This window comes from Meleagris gallopavo, chromosome 20, assembly GCF_000146605.3.
Source record: "Meleagris gallopavo isolate NT-WF06-2002-E0010 breed Aviagen turkey brand Nicholas breeding stock chromosome 20, Turkey_5.1, whole genome shotgun sequence".
Lineage (NCBI taxonomy): Eukaryota > Metazoa > Chordata > Aves > Galliformes > Phasianidae > Meleagris > Meleagris gallopavo.
In genome coordinates this window covers 3164662-3189159 of record NC_015030.2, presented here as the reverse complement: position 1 = coordinate 3189159, position 24498 = coordinate 3164662, and the positions used below count along the sequence as shown (strand labels likewise).

At 37.4% G+C, this 24498-nt stretch overlaps 1 protein-coding gene across 1 annotated transcript in view; it reads left to right on the top strand.

The window, feature by feature from the left end:
* Nucleotides 1-24498, top strand: part of TBCD (tubulin folding cofactor D) — a 108308-nt gene that overhangs the window by 64249 nt on the left and 19561 nt on the right. The window contains exons 18-30 of the mRNA XM_003211411.3: nucleotides 2683-2763; nucleotides 3466-3539; nucleotides 4467-4584; nucleotides 5550-5610; nucleotides 6046-6068; nucleotides 12877-12908; nucleotides 14553-14615; nucleotides 15020-15096; nucleotides 16995-17076; nucleotides 19958-20076; nucleotides 20478-20569; nucleotides 21458-21598; nucleotides 24139-24222. Coding sequence (XP_003211459.2) covers nucleotides 2683-2763; nucleotides 3466-3539; nucleotides 4467-4584; nucleotides 5550-5610; nucleotides 6046-6068; nucleotides 12877-12908; nucleotides 14553-14615; nucleotides 15020-15096; nucleotides 16995-17076; nucleotides 19958-20076; nucleotides 20478-20569; nucleotides 21458-21598; nucleotides 24139-24222 — 1047 coding nt within the window. The remainder of the gene's footprint in view (nucleotides 1-2682; nucleotides 2764-3465; nucleotides 3540-4466; nucleotides 4585-5549; nucleotides 5611-6045; nucleotides 6069-12876; nucleotides 12909-14552; nucleotides 14616-15019; nucleotides 15097-16994; nucleotides 17077-19957; nucleotides 20077-20477; nucleotides 20570-21457; nucleotides 21599-24138; nucleotides 24223-24498) is intronic.

Here is a 24498-nt window from a genome sequence, read left to right as displayed (position 1 = left end):
GAGGGCTGGGTCCTACCTTCAGGTGTCTGCCTAAGACAGACAGTCTAGCCCGGCTGTCTGGACTCTCTGTGGGCAGTGCAGAGAGGTGGGTGCATACAGAAGGTGATTCAGGCTATTCTGAGATAGGTAAGATACATGGCCCTGTGGGGCTGTGTGTTGCTCGTAGAAGCCAATAGGTTCAAAAGGTTTGAAGAGACTTGGTGCTTTGGGAATAGAAATAGCAAAGAAGGATGTGGTGCCTTCTGCTTCCTTTTTAGCTTCGTAGCTTCTCATGAACACTTTTTATTTTAAAGATAATTGGCACTGAATGCCTCTCTGCCTCCTTGACTATTTTTTAATTGATTTATCCACCTCCATTTTGTCCTTTTTGTGGATAATCACTCTGGTGTGTGCCCGTCTTCACCTTTTACCTACTGTCTTTCCTTCCATGCTCCACACCCTCCTCCCACACGCTTCCCAGTTCTCCTGCCTGCCGAGTTGGGCTGGGTGCATGCAGGGCTCAGTGTGTGCCAATGGGGCTTCTGCAAGTCTGGCTTTCTATACAAGTAAAAAAAAAAAAAAATAGAAAATGTGCAGAATTGGCACACGCTGTTTTTATTTACTCTCTTTTATAACTTTAGTTTGAACGTTCTGTTGGCCCTACCTTCTTCAGAGCATGTTTGTTAACTTTTGTCTCACGTGCTCACTGCTCTGTTGTGATTTGCAGGGTTTCTGTAGGAGTGTGCAGTTCATAGCATGGTTCTTTGAGACCACGTCTAGTGTTGTTAATCAAGCTCTTTGTAAATTATTTATCATCTTATCCATTACATTACTTGCTAACATCTTCCCCGTGTTGCTTTTCGGACAGGATATAATTGCTTGGGTCAATACTTAATTATTTCCTTATTTTTGTCTGAGTTAACATCAAAGCAAAAGCACGTAAGCAAGTATTTGGCTGCACAGAAAACAAGTATCCTTATGATGTGGTAGGAAAAAATGGACCTTTCTGATCAGTATGCCTTTAGGTGGTGGCATTGTTTATGTAGTTGGAAAAAACTAGTTGAGATTCATATTCCACATCTAGAATCTTCAGCTGTCTCTCCCTGACCCATATAAAAACCAATCCTGAGACACTGTGCGTGCCAATATGATGCCGCTGTGTGAAAGGAAACCATGCAGCTGTGAAAGTCAGTGCTAGTGAATCTACTTGGAGCTATGAAGGCTTGATAAATCCATGCCAGTTTCTATAGTAGAGTATTTTTTGATAATAAGTGATAGTCTGTATCAGATATGGTTTTTTTAGATATGTGGACTGTGTGTGTGTGTGTGTGTGTGTGTGTGTTGCTTATATCCTTCAAAATCTATGTATTTTTACTTAAGTTTTCATACCAGTTGTCCTTTGGAGACTTTACCAGATGTTCTTTGGAACCTACAGCTCAAATCTGTTATTCTGTTAATGGGGATGAAGGTAGAGGAAACCTACTCCTATTTTGTATGAACTGGGATTAAAGAGGCTGTGATTTCTGCAGTTCTGGGCTGTGTTAAAGTAGAGTTAAGGAATCGTTTGGTTAACATGAAGATTAACCGCTGGGATAGGTAAGTTCCTAAATAGAAAGGAATGCAAAAATCTTAACAAAATGACAAGAGCAATGAGTCTGGCCACTTCTCTACTGGCAGCAGCTGGTCAGTGAGCTGGCAGGTTGTGTCTGACCTCCTTCCAGAGGTGGTTCTTCTGTGCTGTGTGGCTCAGGTGGTCTGTGCTGTGGATTTAAGGATTACTGTTCTTCTCATGAATTACATAGATATTAGTGCATTAACATGCAACAATATTTAGTTTTTACTTTTCTTTCTAATTACACATCTATTTCTGAAACACTGTTAAAGTTGCAAAGTTAATCACACAAAAAATAGAAAGGTGAAATTAGGGTAATTCATATGTCCTTAATTTTGTCCTTTTGTGCATGCCATCTTGACTCAAACACATTCTACTGATTGTTCAGCTTTCCAAGACTATTGAAATTACATCAGATGTAATGAGAAGACAGTTCACTTCTGTTGACCTTAGCTTTCGATAGCTGATGCTTCTGAAGATTGAAAAGTTAGTTGGCTGTGAAGTCAGATAGTTCCACTGGCTGCCTAGCTAATCCCTTCTGGCATTCCTTCACATCTTTAGGTCTTCGCTTTGCACCTTTAGTATTTCTTGTCATAATTAACTTTTTGCATCTTTGATTTTTAAAGAGAACAAATTGAAAACTGTTACTCAATTTTAAATCATGGTATTTAGGAAGATAAAACACATTTCTATAATTTAATTTTACTGTGTCCTTTGGCTTATGTCTCAGCACACATTTTTCCAATGTAAAATTATTATGGATGTTAATAAACACTTCTGAATTTTCTGAAATGTAGCAATGGGAACTGTGTATTTATTTTTGCTTTTCATTGCTGTCAGGCTTTCTGTTGGTGTAGTGCTTTTAAAGAGAATGTGAAAAACTTTTGCAAAAGTGATTTAAATATTTGACAATGCTGATAAAGCAATTATAATTGCATTATTTCATTTAGCTGCATCACATCTGGGATAAAGCATGATTAAACAATTGTTTTATTGCCTTAAAACTGGAGGATTTTTTTATCTTTGAAGCAGCTTGTATTAAAATATGCACATATTGATTCTGTACTCTATCATATGAACTTTCTTTTTAGTGTGTATATTGCTGGCTTTCCTGAGTATACACAACCAATGATCGATCATTTAGTTAACATGAAGATTAACCACTGGGATAGGTAAGTTCATAAAGTCTAATTATGTTCATATCCAGGAACTGATTTTTCTGCATATGGTGCATGCTACTTAAAGCACGTTTTGTGTGCTATTTGACTGAAGGAAACTGGACAAGTAGTAGTAGATGTCGTCCATACCTCCTAGCATATTGTCATTTAAAGTGTGTTTATGAATTTTGACTTTCTGCCATGACCCCAATCTGCTAATAGATTAATAAAATACATTTATATGGTATATAGTGTATGTGAGGGGTAAACACCATCACCATACAATTATAATAATTAAAGTTGATTTCATGCATGGAAATAGAGCTTAGTCATATTCAATGTTCATGAAGATTAAACATATAACACAAATGAGATTATATCAGTGCTGATAATAGTTTGCATCATGAGAAATAATAATAGTTTACTGCAGTGTCCCTGCCAATGCATAGAATGAGCCCTCAGGTTCTACCATCCAGTATGTTTTTCTTTGTTTCTTTCAGCAGTAAGTTCTATTCATATAGCTAAAAGCTAGCTTTAGGCTGTCTGTTTGGTCTGCTGGGTTGTTTTGTTGACTTTTTTTTTTTTAAGAAGGGAAGGGTAAGATTAACAGAGAATACCATATTCTTCAATATTTCTGGGGTCTTTTTCTGGTTGTGGGCAGGAATCCCTTCATGAATGGGAATTTTTCTTTATTTTTTTATTCTTTTACATCTTCAGTGTTATTCGAGAACTTTCAACCAAGGCTCTGCATAACCTTACCCCACGGGCTCCTGAGTACATGGCAAATGTGGGTAGGTAATGCATAACATGTTCTGCACAGTGTATCATACCAAGAGTTCTAGCTCCTGCAGCGACAGCAAAAAAACAAACAAACACATTAGAATGACTTAAACAGACACCATGACTTAATAAAAAGTAAGAGTTTTCCTACAACTTAATATGGTATATTGACACTAATAACTACCAGCTTTCAATTTTCAGGCAAAATGGTAGAAAACCTGCCAGATGGTTTTAATTTAGAGACTAGTCTTTTGTAGCCTGACTACACAAGACTGCACCGCTGTGAGATGAAGAAATAGGTGTAGTTTTGTTGCAACAGTTCAGGCCACTAGCCTTCAAATTCCTACCTTTGTTTTGCTGATACATTGATGTCATAACGATGGAGATGGGAGAACAAATCTGTTTCATCTTGTCTGACATCTTCAGAGGAATTCCTTTTGATTGCTCTGTATGGAATCAGAGGTTTCTTAGCATGAATTCAGAATTGCTCGGTGCACTCAAGATTCCAAGGATGTACTTAGCTGCTCTCTGTTACGTGTGAAAGACAGCAACTGAAACCCTTACAGATGTTACCTGGACTCCCTAGAACAGGTTAGGGAAGTGGCAGTGGCAGTGTACGTGGAAGTAAAACTATGGAAGTGGCTACAAACCTCGTTTTCTCTACTGCTTAGCCAATCCAGTGTCTCATAGCAAGCGTATTTTTTAATTGACTCCAAACACGGAGCTAGTTGTAAGTGTGACCTCTGTAGGTATAGTTTAGTATGCTTTTTCAGAATTTACTTTTTAAAACTATTTTTTCAGATAATAATGAGGATTTGTTGGCCAGACTTTCAAGAAATGGTTTTCCCACGTTATTTCTAGGCCAACATATTTGCATTTAGAACTGTAATCTGTCAATATGCTTTGTTTAAATAAAATAATTATTTAATCTCTTTCAGTTTTGCCAAGACTGCTGCCTTTATCAGTGGGCATAGATCTGCACACACGCCACGGGGCAATTCTTGCCTGTGCTGAGATCACCCATGCGTTGTGTAAACTAGCAGAAGAGAATAATAGGTATAAATGCAAGATTATCTTCACTATAAATTTTCCTTCCGTGTCTGATCTATTGGAAGCTTCCTGAGTATAATTATGGAAATCCCATCTTACTGAACATCTCTTCAACTGAATTTTTGTGTGATAATAATCAGTCGTGACGAGCTTTCACATTTTATTTGGTGGTACTACATGCTTAAGTCTAAATTCATCGTTAGGAAAGTGAAATCATTTATTGCCTTACTTGGAGAATTCAGAGATACCAACCATTGATTAACCAACCCTTCCCAGCAGCCCTTCCCTTACAGTATTTTGTCTTCCCGGTGAGGGGCTAGTCTCTCATCTTCAGAGTTAAAGAAAGAGCCTGTTGAGTTGGATTGATTTAAATATTACTGCTGAATGGGAAGGGGTGTTATTTATGTATACACACAAAAACTCATACTGCAATTAAGAGATGAACCCAGAATAATTGGTAGAATTATTTGGAGATGTCTTTGCTTTAGTGTTGTGGTTAAAGAAAAGTAATTTACCTTTTTCTTTCTTTCACATGAATCATTTGTGAAAAATGGTTGAAAGTCATTACTGTAGAACTGGAATTTGGAAGCTGCATTAATGGTAGAGTTTCATAATAGTTTGAATGAAATAGCAATGAGCAGCTGTTTAAGATGAAAGCAGTGGATGATAAAATCCCAAAATGCAGACTTTACTGAAAATACAGTTCTGCAGCAGTCATGGGTGTGTGTATATATATATATATATATATACACTGAAGAAACCTATATTTATAAAAATGACCTTTTTCAGGTAAATGTTGAGCAATTACTCTGATTAACATTTTGTTTTACTTCTGAGCACACTCTGATGCATTTATACAAAGATATATCTGAAGTTAATGTTTAAGTATTGCGTATTTCTGTTGAGAAAAATAACTGAGCATGACTTGGCAACCAGTACTTAAAAAAAAAAAAATGTGTGTACCTTTGCAGATCTATAACGTGCTACTTCAGTGGAAAATCTTTGGAGGGACTTAAGCAAATCCACCAAGAGGTTTGTAGCAAGTGTTAATGTATTTTGTAGTGTGGCATGTTATATTTGTAGAAATATTTGCAATTAAGACAGTTGTTGTTCTCCACCTTCCTCTTCCACTTGCCAAAAGTAAACAATCTTCCACGTATGGATTTGGACACTTACTCCACGTTGTTTGATCATTGTCCTGAATTTCTCTCTTCATCCATAGTTGGCAAATACATTCAATTTTTAGTCAGCACAGTGTATTGCCATTTTTAAAGGGCCAAATGTGAGAAGCAGATGTATTTTAAAAACCATCAGGAGCAGGTAGGATTTGGAATGAAGAAACATAGTGCTTTATAAAAGTGTTAAATGTGGCATAGTACCTGGTACATGGGCATTGTGTGTGAGGAAGAAAAATAAAACATTTATTCCAAAATAACTTCCTAAATATTGTGTTTTTTTCCTCCCCAGCTTTGCAGTCGACAGTTGTACAGGTAAGAAAATGGACTAAAGCAAAATTAATTTGTGTACTGGAAGGTATCAGTCAAACCAATGAAAACAGTAGCATCAGGGATGGGGGGTGGTTTTGCTTTTGTTACACCTACCATAGACTGCCAGTGTATCACAGTTCATCAGAATGCAAGCACATGCATTCTTTTGGCTTTGTCTGCCTATTACAGAGACCGGTGGTGTTTTTATAATGTATGGGGAGTTTGGAGTGTTTGATTTACAGGCATGTTAGATTAATGGGAAAGTGGTAAGTACTGGTCTCAACACTGTGATAGAGATAGTTAAAGAAAGGAAGGAATGTGGAGCAGTATGCACACAGAGCCATGGCTCCAGCAGTGCGTAATGGATTTCTTTCCTCTTTTTCAGCTGTACCATAGTATTTGTATGGTAGAAATGGCCTGTCACTACAAAGTTAGTATAGCTTTTTGTTTTTAAAAGGAGCTTCTGGCTAAATTCTAGAATCCTGTGTAATGAGCAGGCCAGAAGTATTAAGAAGGTTCTATTTATTGAAGCTTCCAGGAAGTAAAGGGAACTTGCCTACTTAACTGTTAAATAAATGTGAATTAGAACTGGTATGTGACTTCAGGGTTAATTCATAAATTTAAGGAATACAAAACATAATTAATGACTTCTATTCCCTAATGATTTGACATGCAAATGAGTTGTTTCTTTACCTGACAAATTGTTGGAGATTTTAGGCATTTATCTAATTCACTTCTTTACACATGATGTACCTGTAAATAGTAGAGCAGTGGGATCCTAACTAGCTTTTTTTTTGTGTGTGTAATTTTTATTTATACATCAAATCATTTTTATGTAAGTTTTCACATTCTCAAACTTCCTGAAAAAAAGTAAACATTTACTTTTTTCAAGGCTATATGCACTACTGTGAAACCTCCATTCCAAAGCTAGCTCGTACGAGAGGATGGCTTTAATGCTGGTGCTGCATATTAGTGTCTTTGTGGGTGGCTGTCTTGGCTCCCATAAATTCTTTAATGTTAGGGTGGAGCTTGAGTGTAATTTGTTTTTGTCATAATGTGCACTTCTTGCACTTAATGGTATTTATAAGATGCCTACAGAAATATTTTCATCCTAGATAAGACTTAAAATTCAACTCCAAGCAAAATTGATTCACTGCTGTTTACTCTCATACTTAGGCAGAGACACAGATGTCTGCTATAATCCATATTTTAAAATATCGGCATGCATATTAAAATTGGACAAGAAAAATAAACTAGGTTATAAAAACAGAGCAGCCATTTGAGTATTGCTGGGCAAGCATTTAGTGAAACAAGCCAAACTCGTTTCACGGTGAGTAATTCTTGCACGTAATATTCCAAAGGTTTCCATTTGAGAAATTGCTACTGGGAATTTTCAGTGTAATAATGGCTTAGAGGAATGTTGAAAACCTGTATGTGTTTTATTTGTGTTTCTAGTTTTTAAACTCCTGGAGCAAAAGCTCTGTTCACATGGTGCAATTGATTATGAGATATTTTGCTTTCACTTCTGGCAACAAAACAGCTGTCTTTTGTTGTATTAAGTGGATGTCAATGTGTTGATCAAGCTGTTTTCACAAACTAATTTGGCCTGGGGGGGGGGGGAAATATCAAGCATAAAAATTCTGTCATTTTTATCAAAACTGTAATTTGCAGATGTTGAACTGCAAAATAGGCTGTGGTGCTGATTGCCCAACTGTTAGGATTCCATTGAATGCCTAAGTAAAAAAGTCAGTGCTGTAATGGATACCTTCATTCAGCTGTCCCTCCTACATTGTGCAGCATCTTTTGTAATACCTTTAACTCGATTTGGAATAATGTCCATGAATTATCCTTCAGAGAGGACGCAGGCAAAGTTTTAAGTTGCACTGCACAGCCTCTGAATTTTGGGTACATTTGAAGTTATTCAAATTTTTTAATGCTCATTGAAGACAGTCTTGTCCTCTGCTTTATTAACATCTTTGAAAAATGTCAGTATCTTTCTGTCTTCCTGGATAAGTGTTTTTCTGGACTTACCATAGCATGCTGAAAAAGGAGAATACAAGTCCAGGCACATCCAGCAAGCACTTCCTTCCATTAGCTCTGTTTCTGACACATCTGAAGCACTGGTTTGTCTTGAGGAGTTGGTTGCTTTAAACATTTGCATATGCACTTCCAGCTTAGTATTGCACAGTGGGCCTGGTTTTCCATATTAAATGATCACTAATTATAGCAAGTCAGTGAAGCCATGCAAACCGTGCCTCTTAGAGCATTTGTCTGTTTTGTGCTTTATGGGCTGTATTATAGTTATAAAATTAATTAAAAAAAAAGTTATTGGTTTTAAACATTGCTTTTTTACATAAAAACTTGAGACAAGAGCACATGGCTGCTAGTAGTCAGCCTGCTTTACTCTGTGCTTTTGTTGAACTAGCATGGAACCTTTTCTCATTACACTCTTTTGTAATGCATTTAAGGCCTTTCTGCTTGTTCTCAGTATTGGAGTGTTCTCAATTTTTTTTTAATAATTGAGGTTCTTTAAAAATGTGTCATCTAAGATAAGATTCTTGACTGTATATCCACCTGCGTCATGTGTAGAACTTTTTTTCCTCTCTTCCAGCCATTTCTGAGGCTGGCAATATAGCTCTTAATACACAGAGTTGTTGTAACAAGATAATTGAGGGATGGAGATGGAAGTGCTGCAGACAGACTGACTGCACTTCTTCCAGGTAGCTGCATTTCACTTGTGTATTTCAGCAAATGGGCTGTTGTTGGGCCTTCAGGGTTCACATCAGAACTGCCTTGTGACAGGAAGCACAGTGTTTATGAGCAACTCCCACACTGGATGATTCAGTTGGTGCAATGTGCTGCATGTGGAGTTTTTCTCTGGTTCATTCTTGTACCATATGCAGAGGCTGGCTGCATGTGTACGTGTCAGCTATGGCAGAGCAGCAAGCTTCATTTATTATACATAGTAAAATAAATGGATGGTCATCTGCAGTATTTCAGCTTTTCCATAAGAGTAAAGTAGCCTTGCAGGAGCTGGCAAGACCAAGCAAAGGAAAGTTGTTCTCATTGCAAAGACTTCTAAGGCTGCAGCAAATCTTGATGGTTTCAGGGCAGATGTGTTTCTTGGCAGTCATTTATGCAAAAGAGTTTTTTGGACGTATAAACTTAATCAGGAAATAAGTCTGGCCTTGCAACAAAGTTCATCTTAAAAATTCTTCCAAGTTTAAACTATTTTTTGCGTCCAGTAACGTGGTGGTTCAAGGAGTTTATGCCATCCTATGTTCTGAAGGGATTGTTTGAGGTATCGCTGGAAACAGTGCAACTGCTGGATGGTAGTGCTATGCCTTACGTGAAACATTGTGGACAAGGCAAGGAAGAGCATATAAAAAAGGGCATCATGTGAGATGTTTACTGCTGTTTTCTGCTCAGTTTTTTTGTTGTTGCAAAATGCTTTGTACTGTATAGTTTCATTCACTTGAAAGAGCTGTAAAGTGATTTTATTTTATTTTATTTTATTTTGTTACCAGTTGAAGTCACTGAGAAAACTTATTTTGTAGAGCTGGGATTTTGTATAGTTTTCTGTTATTAGAATACCGTACACTCAGCGTATGAGTTTACAGTAACATAAAGCAGGTGTTTGTCAGCTTAATATTATTCTCTGCATCTTTAGAGGATGACTACAGCAGCTTTATTAAATGGACAGCTTTTTATTTTTTCATCTGAGCTTAATCCTGCTGCCTCCATGTACCTTTTGTAAAGCCAGTTTGTAAACCCTGTACATGGACGGAGTGGACCTTTAAGATACCTCAGTCCTATGTGGGACAGATTGTTCCCAAATGCTTTGTTACTGCTTGTGTTGGTGTGAAAACTCTACTTGGCTTTCTGGAAATTGAGTACTTGCATTTGAATATTTTGAGATGTTCCAGTAGCTTTAGCTCCAGATTTGGATGTATATGAAAACACAGATACCAGTCATTTGGAACTGTCTCAATTAATGTTTTTATAGTCATAAAGATGAATTCTGAACTCTTCCCAAAAATTGAGTTTTAAATATCATTTTAGAAATCTTCAAAAGCACGTCGAACTTGGACATGAACTGGAAACAGTTCTGATTCATGCTTGTGTAATTTTACAGTATATACTGGCATGCTTAGATCAGCAATCTTAATCCACTGATTCAATAAGGGATTCTGTATTTTGAGTGTTTTCCACAAATAAGTTGTAGTTATTTCCAGAATATTTCTAGGAGAGAAACATTTCTATGGAATTGCACATGGGAAGAAATGTCTGGAGCTAATGGAACCTGGGCACTGCATCAATCGATTTACAGACTGAGTTAATAAATAAACCTTGAAACAGCTACACCTGTGAATGTGATGTAACTTCTAGATGCTTCTTTGAAACAAAAAAGAGAAAATACTGACAGTACAGCAGAATTCTGAATCTCTGAAATAGGTAGATCCGTATCTTTTTAATTTAGTGACATACTGCAGGGGAAGATAAAGTTAATAGGAAGGTGCACATCTTGTTTGACAAAGTAAACACTGACTGAGAAAAGATCTAGAGTTACAATAGAATTCTCAGTTCCTAAAATTGAAATTTGTATGTGTTGTGGAAAAGAAAAAAAAAAGATAAATTGTCAGACATATGGTGATGTGTAGGCAAGACACAGCATGAAAATTTGTGTAGAGAACACAGGATGACAGTGCCTTTGCAGATAGATTTGATTGTAGTTTCTGCATTATGTAGAAATCTTAATGTGCAATTCACTGTCACCATTCGTCATGTTCCGCAGGGCCAACAATCCTAAGTGAAGCTCTAAACTCTGAAATTAAATGAACTTGATGTGATGCCAAAGGAAGGGATAGCTGTCAAGTTATTAACATAAGAGTAGCTTTGAGTGGCTTGACTTCCTTGTTGGCAGTCAGAAGAAGTGGAGAAGAGCAGCCTTTGTGACTCAGTTCTTGCTTTGTAGTTGAAACAAAGTCCATATCTGAATCCTTACATCAGCAGACTTTGTTGCACACCAAACAAATTCACAAGATCATTATTTTATACTCATTTGCAGTAAGACAACAGACAAAAGGCAAGGAATGGGTGAGGTACAAAATGAAGGGAAAAGAAACACTGAAGAGGAAGCAACCCTTGCTACATCGTTTTTCTATTTTTGCCACTGTATCAACTCCTTACATCATGTTGTTTTCTAATTGAATTTTTTTACAAGTTGGAGAGCAGACAGCATGGCAGGAAGGTGGGGTAGATAATACGAAGAGCTTATCAGTATGGGGATGTGGATTCTCTTCTTGCTTGCTAGGATGAGCCATAGAGCATTGCGTATAGCTTAATGTATTGATTGTTGAAAGCAAAAGTTTTCCAATTAAAGGAAATGCTGATCCAGGGCACATGAAAATAGTGTTGAGTTGGCGCCTCTCCATCACCTGAAAAACCAGTGAGAATGTTGAGTCACAAACCCAAGTGCATGTAACAGGAGGAACCTACTTGCATGGAATGGAAAAACTCGTTTAAAATGTTTGGGCTTTTGAAGCTCCTGTAAAACGATGAACTGGAGAACAAAGTTCTTAGAGTTGTTAGGGTTGCTATGGTTTGCCTTGTGAGCACAGCTACTAATTTTATTGTGGGAGGTAGGAGGGAAGAAAAAGTTCTTTTTGGAAAACAAAACAAAAAACACAAACAAATAAACAGAAAGCCTTTGTTGTTCCTCCCCCTTGCTGGGAGTTTCTGCCAGAGCGTAGCCGTACAAACAGGTGATTATGGGTTTGGCACACCTCAGGGAGGAAATGTTCCAACAGAAGTGAAGGGAGGCAAGAATAAGGAGCCAAGGGAGGAAATATCCAAAGGAAGGGCAGGGGTCAAAGGTTCAAAAAATGGGAAAATTATGCCACAGAGGGTGACACTGAGCAGAACACCCCAAGCAGTGCTCGTGATGCCTTGGGGATATCCAAGGAATCAGCAGATGTTGCTCAGTGGTGTGAGGAGACAGGTCTCTGCCCTGAGATACGACAGGCTGGGGAATCGAAACAGGCCCTGCAGTTGCACGATGCTTCTCCCTCTGTGCCTCGCTCAGACTTTCTCCTCCTGGGGCCCAGTAGCCAGGTTAATAAGCCAGGATAGGTAGGCCTCAGGTCTGAGCTGGTAAGACCATTCTTATGTGATGTACTCTTCTTCAGGATGGTTTGAAATGTCTTAGGCATTTTGTTTCCCTCCCCTTCTGATAAGTTGGAATTTTTACTGCTTTTTTCATGATGAATGCAAAATCATCTGAGAGGGCTTTAGCAGAGAAAAAGAGAATGAAGGGAAAAGAGTGAGAAACTTTGCCAGGAAAATGAACCAGTTGAAATTTGTGAAAATGGGAACTGGTAAGCATCATTTCCATGTAATGTTCCAGAAATGAAGATTTTGCTAAAACTTTGTATGTAATTGCTTTTCAATTATGGAAGTCAAAAGCTGCATGGCTGAGAAGTTGCTAAAGTTTGTAATGCTTCTGAAGCAAGCAAGAAGAAAAGAAGAATGAACTTGGCAGTCTTCTATTATACACATTGAAAATTAGAAAGGTAGGGTTTGCGTTCTTCAGAAGCAGAAAGCTACATATTCAGGAAGGCTTTGTGTATGTCATGCTGAGGTCACAACAAGACAACAGCTAATTTAAAAAGAAGTATGTTTGCATTGATCAGTTATGAAAGTTGAAGATGTTTTGTGATCTGCTTTCTAAAATGCTGTAGAGACCCTTTTTTCCTCATTGGGCAATGCATTCAAACTGCTTGTGACAGTGCCTCTCCCTTTTGCTTTGCAGGGGGTTAGGTGGAGAGCTAATGAGACCAGCTGGTAAGTACCATAGCAGAGCTATGAAACAGAAAATGTGCAATACATAGTTCTTCTGTTTACTTGTTTGTTTTGCACATGTTATATTGAATGCATAAATAAAATATGCATAGTAATTAAAAATACGGGATTTGAAAGCTAATCAGAAGTCAGATATGGCAGAATATTATTTACCAGCACAACTGGGAGTAACCCCATTTGTGTAAGAGTTGAAGGCAGTTCCTGGGTTTCTGTCACACACTTCACTTGCTGAGCAAAAGTAATTTTATTTGGGTTGAATTTGATTTTCTTGATACACCCCAGTTCCTCTCCGGAAGAGATGTGGTCTGTCCATTAAGACAGATATGATCATGTAACTAACGATTTTTATCATAATACACATGTATGCAAAGGTAAAGAATAAAGACCATATAAACAACAGTTTGTGGAAGGGGTTGTATTACATTAATGGTGAGGAGTTCAATGATAATTATGTACAGAAACAAGGTGAAAAGTAAGGGCATTGCAGGGAGAAGCAGGTAAATTGGGTGGGTAAGGAAATCATGCCAACTTTAGTTTCCTGCTTATTCGTTGAATGAGGGAAGTGCTAGATAGCAGATTCTGACTTGGGATGACTTAAATCACATCTTCAGACTTAGTGGGTAAAGTAAATCGTTACCAATATTGAAAGGCAATTGAATGAATGGATGAGCAGAGGAGCAAGGAGAACTCTGTCTTTGAATGAGTTTACAGATGTGACATGGAAATGCTGAAAGAACGTATTTACAACTGCTGGTTTTCATCATCTGTTCTAACTGCTCAGCAGCTGAATATTTCATATATTTGAGAAGTAGAAATGGCAGCATTTTGGCAAGATAGGGCTGCGTAGGTAGAATAAGGGAAGAATTAAATATGTTCCACAAATTGCAAGCATGTCTAATGAAGATGATAGTCTCAGCCACAACAGAGCATACAAGAAGCTTAGAGGACTGAGGAAGGACCCTAGGAGACTTGGTTTTAGTTGCATTGTATCAGTGAAGAAGCTGCCATACTGTATTGAATGGTGTTTGAGTGCAGGGAGCCCGATTGTGTGACATTGCCATAGTGAGGACTGAATTGAAGAGTAGGTTTAGAGCCCAGTGAGTTGGTTATAAATTATGATGATGAACTGTGTACAGAGGCTGGAGTAAGACTGAAAGATTAAATTGTGGGAGCAGAGAGAAACAGAAAAGTGACAGTATGCAGCAGCTTGTTCTGTCCTCTCCTGCTCTTCACCAACTCTAAAGCAATCTGATAATGATTCTGTACTGACCTGTGTTGTATTTCATCTGGTCACCAGGAGGTGGAAGGTAATGTATTCCCTGAGTGCTGGGTTTTCATTTGAGCAACGTGATCAGTTGGATCTATAGCAAAATGTTGCAGTGTCTAGTGTGTTAATTTCTATTCATCAAAACAACTTGAAGTCCTAAAAGAAAACTATTCCATAAATTTGAAACTTATGTAAGTGTATAAACCAACAAAGATTTGACAACTAACATGCCTTGGACTTTCTGAATTTTCTTAATTTAAAATTAATGCTGATGTAATGTGATGTAGCTGTATATTTAAAGAAGCTGCCAACTGTATTTTTTTATTATTTATCTGGTTGCCAAATTTATTTTCTTACAGTCTGCACTTTAATTGAAAAGCTGTCACTATCAAAAATGCCGTTTAAAGGAGATCCAATAATTGGTATGTAGTGTTTTAAATAACCTTTCATTTTCGAGTAAATGCAGCTTCCTTTTCATTAAGCTGTAAAACATCAGTGAGTGGTGTTTTACAAAGAACAGCGAGGATCAGCAAATTTGAATGGGCTAACAAATAAAATATCAGAAAGTTACAGAAATCTGCACAGAGATGTTACAGAAGATCTGTGTTATTTGCTGTCTTTTTCCCTGTATAGTTTTCAGTATTATCAGTCAGCATTTGCTCTGTGTACTTTGTAAAGTGAGCTAGAATACACAACCTTGTTAATTTTGGAAAGGCACAAAGTAACTGCATGTGGATGGCTCCTATACTTTTCTGCTATGAGAGAGAAAATGCTGAAGTTTATAAGGTGAGAAAGGTAATACCATGTATGTTCCTTACTGTTTCAGAGGGCTGGCAGTGGCTAATCAATGACAGTCTAAGAAGTCTTCCTCTTGCTTCATGCACTGCACGACAGCATGTAAAGGTACAGTAGTGATTCCTTCTTCATGTCCATACAGGATTAGAAGCATTTTTGCTTCCCACTAGAGTATTTTCCATAGAATGTGATTACTTCTTGTGTGTCTGTTTCTTAGATTGCTGAGAAAGGGAATTTAAAAACAAAGCAAAACATGAATTCTCCTAAATTGCAAGGAGGCTTCCTGTTTAATGCTTGAGTAGTTATTACAGAGCATGTTCTTGTGTGTGGATTTGAACAAAGTCATTGGCAGTCACTGGCACTGATGATGGACTAACAGTGAGCAGTTCCCTGCTGCTTGAAGCTGCTCAGTTTGCCATCCGAGTACATCAATGTGACATTTTTCTTCTGTTTTGGTGCATGGTTTTGACTTGCTTCATACATAACTGCACTATAATTCCTGTTTTTAGTTAGCCACCCAATGCCAATTTTTTTATGTAAATACAAAGTTTTAGGTCTTAGACTTTTAAAAAAAAAAACGGACCGTGGATAAAATGCCTGTTTTTGCCACCATGTTTAATAATAAGAAAATCTACTGCGTTAATATATATATGTTATATGTGCAAGATATGTTGATTTGGGTTGTTTTTAATGGTTTCAGATAAATTTATTTAGAAAAGTGTCTGTGGACAGTATCCCCGGGTCTGATGTACTCAGGGGGGGTTTGTTAACAGGGAGAAAATTGGTCTGAAGCAACGGGAGTTATTTGGGACACAGTACTTAAATTTTCCATTAGTCTGTAGTGAAATCCTTTTCTGTGCTCTCCAACTACACTTATTCTGAATATTAAATCCATTGATGAGTGCTATTTTCATTTTCTTTGTGCTATTTTATGTACATGGCCTTCATGTCTCCAGCTATTTACTTTAATTTTCCTGAGTAATACCACGGAAGTTTGATCTTGTACTCTTAAATGAGATTCTACCAAATTAAAAAGATAATTTTTGTCTGCCCTGCTAGAGATTATAGCTGTCGCAGACACCATTTGAATAGAAAATACTATATTCATTTTGTTCATTTCTTACAATAAGATAAAAAGCCATTGGGAGTAGTTGGTGGCTTATATTTTAAACGTTTCCTCAGACAACAGAGCAGACTGAAATGTATCCAAATCACTGATGAAAGATGAAATTAAATTCTTGGAATATTCCTTTGGTATTTGCAGTTTATTCAAGGAGTTTGTACATCTTTACTGGAACTTCTAAACCTAGCTAGAGAATTAATTATAGACTGTAGAGAATTTTGACTTGTTTGTTTTAACATTAATTAACATTGAACTGTGTTTAGTAAATGACAATTCTCACTTGATTTCTACATGTATTTTAGGGAGAAATAATATCCATGGAACACTGAAAAGTTATCTCCTTTTCTGCCAAAATACACTCTTGTAATAGAATGTGATACCATTAAAAAGAAAACTGTTCTCTTTAGAAAGTGAGGGATCTGCAGCAATTGAGTAATCCATGTTTTTGTGCTGTGTTTCCTTTCTGTAGGAAAGGAAAAATTTCTTGTCAGTCTGGAATCTATGTATTGCAGATAAAAAATAATTTAGGGATTTGGTAATATTGTGTCATCCTTCAGATACAACAGGAGAGCTGGAAATGCAGCAGGCATGTTGCTGTTAATGTGTTAAATATTAATTTAGCTTACTGGTACTTTTGAAAGAATAAGAGAAGAATCTACTTTGTTCTTCCATAGGTTTCCTTTTCAGCTGATCTTAAACCAGAGTAGGGAAGAATTAAAAAATAAACTGCAGTAGCTGTAGGTAGTCATTAAATAACAACAACAACAAAAAAACAACCAAACATAAAATTGTCTTTCTCTTCAACCTCTGAACTTGAAGTGCAGTTATATTTACTAAGATCATATTTCATGATATGAAGTTCACAATTTTCCCTTTGTTTCAGGAGTCTGCGGTGTCTGCACTGAGTGCTTTGTGTAATGAATATTACATCAATGAAAATGGAGAAGCTGATCCAGCTTTGCAGGGTAAGGATTTGTATTTACAGAAGAGGTAGAGGATACTGGGCTGTACCTTATGTACACTTTGGAGGAATTGAGTACATTGGGGGCGGGGAGCATCACTGATTTTATACTAATTTTACTAGATTATATACAGTAGGTATTTTAAGAATAACAGAATTTATGTTCTTGTATTCTTAAAGATTACTTTGCAGTTATGTATAGTTTACAGAGCAATGTTTTGTTGTTTGTTTTTTTTGTTTTGTTTTGTTTTTTGTTTTTTTTTTGGAATTGCAAACTCATGTATCATTTCTAAATCAGGTAGCAAAAGACATCACTGGTGTTTTTATTGTGGTACTTCCAAGAATGACATAGATACCTGCCACACACTGTGACATGCATTCTCTGCCCTAAAGAAGTTAGACTGCTTTTTATATATGAGCCATAACTTGATTTTTAAATCTTTTATATATCACTTAATCTCTATATTTTTGTAAAAATAAATAAAATAATAAAAAGTGGCCCTGTTCTTCGTGCAGGCTGGTGCTGCATGCCCAAATGGCTTGTTTGTTTTCACAGAATAAATAGATGCAGTGTGATACTGAGGCAGATTTAAAAAACAACCAACCAACCAACCCAACACTGAGTCAAAGACAACTGTAAGGTTGGAGTGTCAAGCTTCTGAAAAAGTTGAGCAGAGAAGTCAGCTATGTTTCAAAATCAAGAGGAGAGAGATATACTGGAAGATCATTCCATAGGTGGCTGCACTTGTTTTATATCTGTTGTACTGTGACATGCCTATAAATCTTCATTTTTTACTGGATTCTGGATGAGCTTTTCAAATAGCATGGGCCTGAAGGGGTCACACAAGCCATGGTAGTCTTGAGATGTAATTGAAGTAAAAAGTTTTTAGACAAGTTGTTCATTTTTCATCATGTCTTAAATTTGTCATATTGCTAAAATTTTAGTCTTCAAGTTATATCAATTGAAAGGAAGGTTGTGGTAGTCTTACTGTCTAAGATCATCTTGCTCTCTAAGCAAGCACTGCATCTTCTTCCTATGTCCTTAAGTCTTACCTACCAATTGTTTGGAAGATTTTGAATAGTAGAAGGGTTCATGTGAAAGTATTGCTAACCTCTAGCAGAGAACTAATTTCCTGATGTGAGGAACTAGTTGAGGCCTGCTGAATTGTGCAGGGATTTAAAGAAAAAGAAGTCATGAGGTATGATTAAAGTGCGGTTTCCTATGGTAACTGATCTTTCTTCCTCTAGCAAATATTGCTCAATCATTTCAATCTTAGATGGCAATAAGCAATGGCACAATTATGTAATTTTCATGGAATCTTTGAATTTTTCCTCTTCAAGATTAAAAAGTATATGTTTGGTAAGGTGAGGGAGACTGCCTTTCTCCTTTTTTAGTTGGAGTTGTGTTTATTGCAGCTCTCTTGTTTGTTCCTAGGTTTTTTTTGAGTTACCTTATTTTCCTCTGCATTTCACAGAGGAGTTGAGTTTAGAGCTGAGAAACTGTACAAAGGAAGTATTGTCTATTAAGTCTCTGACAGTAGAAATTACTGACTTTTTGATTCTTGCTTGTGTTCTTCTTCATGTCACTTTACTTCATGGTTGAGCTGCCCTTTCCTAACACAGTTCAGTTTATTCTTGTTCCATTCCTCTGCACTACTGTTTGCAGAGCCCTTTCTTGTATGGTCGTACAGCAATTCAAAGACCTGAGCACAGCACCCACTGTTCTAGGCGGCTGCTTCTTTTTAAGCTTTCACTTTTAAAAGATCCAAGTTTTCTGTTAGTTTGTTTCTGCATAAAAAATGACAAAATCTCATTGCTTAGGTATGACCTGTGTGTGTTTGAATCGCCCCAGTCCAGTTAAGACTTTTTGAAGAGAACAGTTTCATAAGAGGCCTTGATGGATTCATCCGAGACAGAAATTTCCTCACACAGAGTGTTTGTCTGATGATGGAAAATGATGACTATAAAAATGAGAGATTGCTCCTCTGTCTTTACACTGAAAATCGTGCTTGGACTTACTCTGCAGATTTTTAAAAAATGCTTCATCTTTTAATTTGAGAATTCTGTCCATCTTCTGAATGACTGGAGTCAGTGTGCCTAAAATTCTGACTTTATATTTAGAAAGTAAACATCCATGCAACTGTGAATATCATCATAAGAGGGGTGGCCAGCCAGGCAAGGGATGTGGTCGTGCCCCTCTGCTCTGCCCTCCTGAGCCACCACCTGCAGTGGCCTTGTCCCAGCACGTGAAGGATGCAGAGCTGTTGGAGCAGGGCCAGGAAAGGACCACGAAGATGCTCAAAGGACTGGAGCATCTCCGTGAGCAAGGGCTGAGGGAGCTGAGCCTCTTCGGTGTGGAAAAGAGAAGGCTCTTGAGAGACCTCGTGGTGGCCTTTCAGTATTTAAAGGGAGATTGTAATCAGGAGGGAGAACAACTTTTTGGTTTGATTGTGACAGGACATGGTTTTAAACTAACGTGGGAGATTTAGGTCAGATGTGAGGAAGAAATTCTTTACCTAGAGATAGTGAGGCCGTGGCTGTGCTGCCCAGAGAAGTGTGGGTGCTGGGTGCCCCATCCCTGGACGTGCCCAAGGCCACCTGGGGGGGCCACCTGGGGCAACCAACCCATAGCAAGAGTTGGGACTTGGGGGCTCTTTAAGGTCCCTTCCAGCCCAAACCATTCTGTGGTCTTAGAATTTTTTTTATTACTATTCCTATTTTTTTTTCCATAGGAAATGTAAAATACTCTGTATTTTAGATAATGAATAATAAAACTTTCTAGGCGATATATTTGGAGGGTAGTTTTCCTCTTATTTTTTTAGTTAGCCAAATACGTAATGATTATGATGTAAAAGTTGCTTTGCAATTGCTTTTGTCTTTTTTAGATGAGCTGGTGACACAGTACATCTCAGAGCTACAAAGCACAGAGCAGATGATCCGCTGTGGCTTTTCACTCGCCCTTGGAGCCCTTCCAAGGTTTCTGCTAAAGGGCAGGCTTCAGCAGGTGAGACGAGAGGGCACAGGGTATTGTGAATGAAACCTATGATCATAATGAAATAAATAATAATGATCATAATTAAAGGTCTTTGTGAAACGGTTTGGGATTGCAATGTACAGTAACACCAGAAAATCATGAATTTAGTTTGCCATAGATTCTGGTAATTAAGTTTAGTCCCGCCTTGGTAGTGTTAATGGAAAAAGCAGGCTGAGTTACCCTTTGGGGTGGAACACTTGTCCAAAGGGAACACATGGGCATATTGACAGGTCATGGCGAGAAACCTAAAGCTATTGACTGCTTGGTTCTCCTGTATGTAATTCACCTAATTTTCCTACTGTCTCTAAATGTAGGTCACTTACGAATATCATGTTGACTTCAAATTTATCTTTTTTTTCTTTTTCTTTCAGGTTTTGGAAGGTCTGAGAAAAGTTACCTTAATTACCCCCAGAGACGTGAGCTTTGCTGAGTCCAGAAGAGATGCCCTAATAGCAATTGCAGAGTATGTTTATCATCTTTATTTTTTATCTAATTTTAATTCTTTCTATAGAAGGTTTCTACTGTTCACTCCACTTTTTAATACAAGCTCACTGCATAGATCTTGAACTGACTTACACTATGAAAAAAATTAATCATTTCTAATGTGGAACTGTGTACATCTCCATTATCCCATGCACCCTTGATTCAGAGGATTATCTCACATCTGAGGATGGCATACAGCTCTCATGTTTTGTTTTTAAATCAATGAAAAAAGTAGCTAGAATATATTTCAAAGCTCACCTTTTTCATGGGCTGCAGTTTGAGCTTCAGTGAAAATGAACAGCATAGATTTTTCCACTTAATTAAAAAAAAAAAAAATTTGTTTGAAGAAACTTTTTATCTTAAGGAATATTTTCAGTGTTTACATGCCACAGCATATTTAATGTTAATAGTATGAGAGTATGTATACTCTTAAACTGTTACAATGCAGAAAAATCTTGTTCTCACATTACACTTATCTTCAGTAGAAAGAAATATAATACCAAATTCAGTGCACCTATTATTAGGTGCTTTGCTCTACTTGCTTGCTTCATTGTAGTAAGAGTGCAGAAAGTGCCAGTTAAGTAAGGAGACTTCTTTTTGTAGCATTTCAGACATGAAAACATTCTGCTTCTCTGTTGAGATTTTGGATCAGATGGTATTTTTTAAACCTGAACACTGATAAGAAATCCTCAAATCTACAATAGTCTCAGGACCATTCTGCATGCTGTATGTTTATTTGTTGGAATTATTATGGGGCTTAGAATACTCTTACATCTAGTGAATTTTATTAAGCAACAGAACAAAGCTATGATCTTAATGTTTCCCCTTGCTAATGTATTTTTTTCCCCTCTGTTTTCTCTTTTTAAAGGATTTGCCAGACTGTAGGTGTTAAAGGCGAAGGATCCCAGGAAGAGTTTATCTGCAAAGATAATGTTGCTCAGATTTATGCTACGTTGCTCAATTGTGTGACTGACTACACGACAGACAGCCGAGGAGATGTTGGAGGATGGTAAGATGCCTCAGAATGGGAGACTTCAGCTTAGCGTCATGTTTTATGTCCAATTAAAGAAATATTTTGAAAACTATTAGAAATAAGTAGATTAATCCAACCTTGTTGTGATTTGAGTTTGGAAACGTGCTGGTGGAATAAATGTGGAAAGGGAAAGCTGTTCAAGCTGTTTGTCCCTTCACACCAAGAAGATGTGAAACTGGAGTTCAGACTTGTTCTGATATTGAATATTAGGAACGTATTTAACTGTTAAATGTACAGTGGTTTAAGTTGTCTTTCCTAGTTTCTCTGAAGTAGTACGTTGACTCCTAGTTATTGAGCTCCTTTTATGCTCGTGCGTTGTTGTTTTTTGCCAGGAGAGGGAGCAGTTGTTTAATTTGTGAGTGACAAATGTTCAATGGTTGCAAACCGTGTTGTAATTACTGCCTTAGGAAGCTTGCAGTGGCCGTGAAGTTAGTGTGCCTTGCAGGCAGGCATGGTTGGGTGCCTTCTTCCTCATCACACTTCTTTCTGTGACCAGAACAGTCTCGGTGACTTGCTCCTTTCTCCCTGCTGTCGACAAAACAGACCAGTCCTGGAGCAACCTCTAAGTTTTTCACTACAGTATTTACAAATGTGTTGAAAAAGGGTAGAGGGAAAATAATCTAAGTTACTCCTATCAGCCTAAGTTAATGTTTGTGTGTTTGTAGTTATATTTTTTTATGCAATGATGCCTTGAGCCTCAGCCTTTAATACTGATTGTCATATGGCAGCAAGGTTTTGTGGGGAATGGAACACATGGTGTGAATGAAAATTCCAAAGAAATCAAGGGAAGAAGGGAAACAACACAGGACAGCAAGTCAGAGAAATGTAGGTGCATCTGACATCTCAAACTTAGAAGAGGAAACAAGAATGCAAAGTAGTAAGGATCAAGAACAGGTCATTCCAGTACGCACAAGGGAGGAAGCATCTTGGCATTCCTTCTTCTTTGTCAGCTGTCAGACAGCAAGGAGGTGAGTGGATCTGCAGCTTAGGGTATGTAATAGCACTTGAGTGACACAAGAGTAGCTTGAAGAAAATGTAAGAGCAAGCTTGTAGGGTGATGAGTCAGAGAAAGGAAGAGAGACTGAGCTTTCTGCTTTCAAAATTGGGTGAGGTGCTGAAGCTGATAAGGGAGAAACTGGTGAAGTATAATTAGTTACTCAAGTGAGCTTCCGCTTGTAGCAGCTCACAAGTTCCCCTATAGATGATCTTTTTGTCCGTCTTAATTTAAACACAAAACAAAATTCTGCAAAGTGGAAATTTTCATAGAAGTCCTAAGGAAATCAAATTGCCGTTAAAATTCAAATGTGCTTTGAGCCCCACATTTTTTTTAAACCTTCTTTCACAACATTGGCCAAAATCAACATGTAAATTGAAGGGGGAAGGGAAGGCTTTTCTCATAGCAAACTATAGCCTGCTGAATACTTTTGTGGCCTCTTAGATATGTTTTTTCATTCTGTTTCTTTTAAATTGCTGACTAAGATGGAAAGATAAGGAGAGAATTGCCATTCTCTGCAGAGACCTTTCCTTTGGTGTGTAATTTTTGTCTTTCTTTAATGGAATCGTGGGAAAGTATAACCAACTGTACTTTCCATATGCAAACTTCACGTTTATTTTGACAGATAGTTTGCTAGGACTTGTCCAGTGTGACTACAGGTGTTAGACATGAGTATCTAAAAGTCAGATACTGTATGAAAAGGGGAGAAAAACATCCTTTGATGAAAGATTGCCAAACTTGTATTAAACTACTTAGGAAAAAATGATGTCATTTATTTTTCTTTCTTCTTCTTTTTTTTTTTTTTTTACCATTATGACAAGTGTTTCACTCACTTTTAGACTACATAGGCAACTATTTTTTTCAGTTTGTTTTGGAAATTTTGCAGTACACAGGTGTACCCTTTTGTAAATTTCTCTCTATGTATTTACTTATTACTGAGAAAGGATGAATGTGCTGGGCTCTGGTCAGGAAGGTGGACACCAAGCAGATGTTAATGTTATTTAAGCTAATCTTTTTCACAGAATTACTATAGGAGACAGATTTGAGCCATTCTGAGTCTCAGTTTTTCCTGATGTTGGAAGTACTAAAAATTTGTGAAAGTGTGATGCTTTCAGAAGTGGTTTAAATATTTGTAAAAATGTTGATTAGTCTTTTTAGAAAAAGAGAATTTGAAGACAAAAGACTTAGTTTTAAAAGCAATTTGCACGCTACATATGACTAATGGCTATCAATGTTGGCCTTCTTAATAACCTGATGATATCTGGCTGGAATGAAAACCAAGATGGTCAGGTTGGGGATCTACCTGGAAGCAAGGATGGCTCTCAGTGCAAATGTGGGCTTTGCTTTATGGGATGGGGATTTATGCAGTCGTATGCACTCCTTCCCAAAGTACGATAACTGCTCTCATTGTTCTGAATGCTTTGTACCTGCTGGTATTTTTGCCAGTGTCTGTTTAACCTAACTGCTGCTGTATTTATGTAAGTACTGCTTTAACTGCTCTAACATATTTCTGTTCCAACAGGGTACGTGAAGCTGCTATGACAAGTTTAATGAAAGTGACACTTTTGCTGGTTCAGAATGAAGCAGAGTTAATTAATGCCAACATGTATGTTACTTGTTCTCTTTTTGTCATATCTCTTATAATTGCATTCCAGTCCACACAAGGAAGTGTTGTTTACATATTGTGTGCTTACTCCTCTATTGAACCTTTGATAGAAATGCATGGATTTTACACCATTAGATGCTGATAATATTTATCTGTGTTTCAGAGAGGCTTACCTCAATGAGAGAAAGAGGGTGACAGTCCCACTTTACAAATACAGTGGATCTCTGAGATTTGGTCTGCACTTGCAGCCTCTGTGCACATTGCCAGCATTATTCA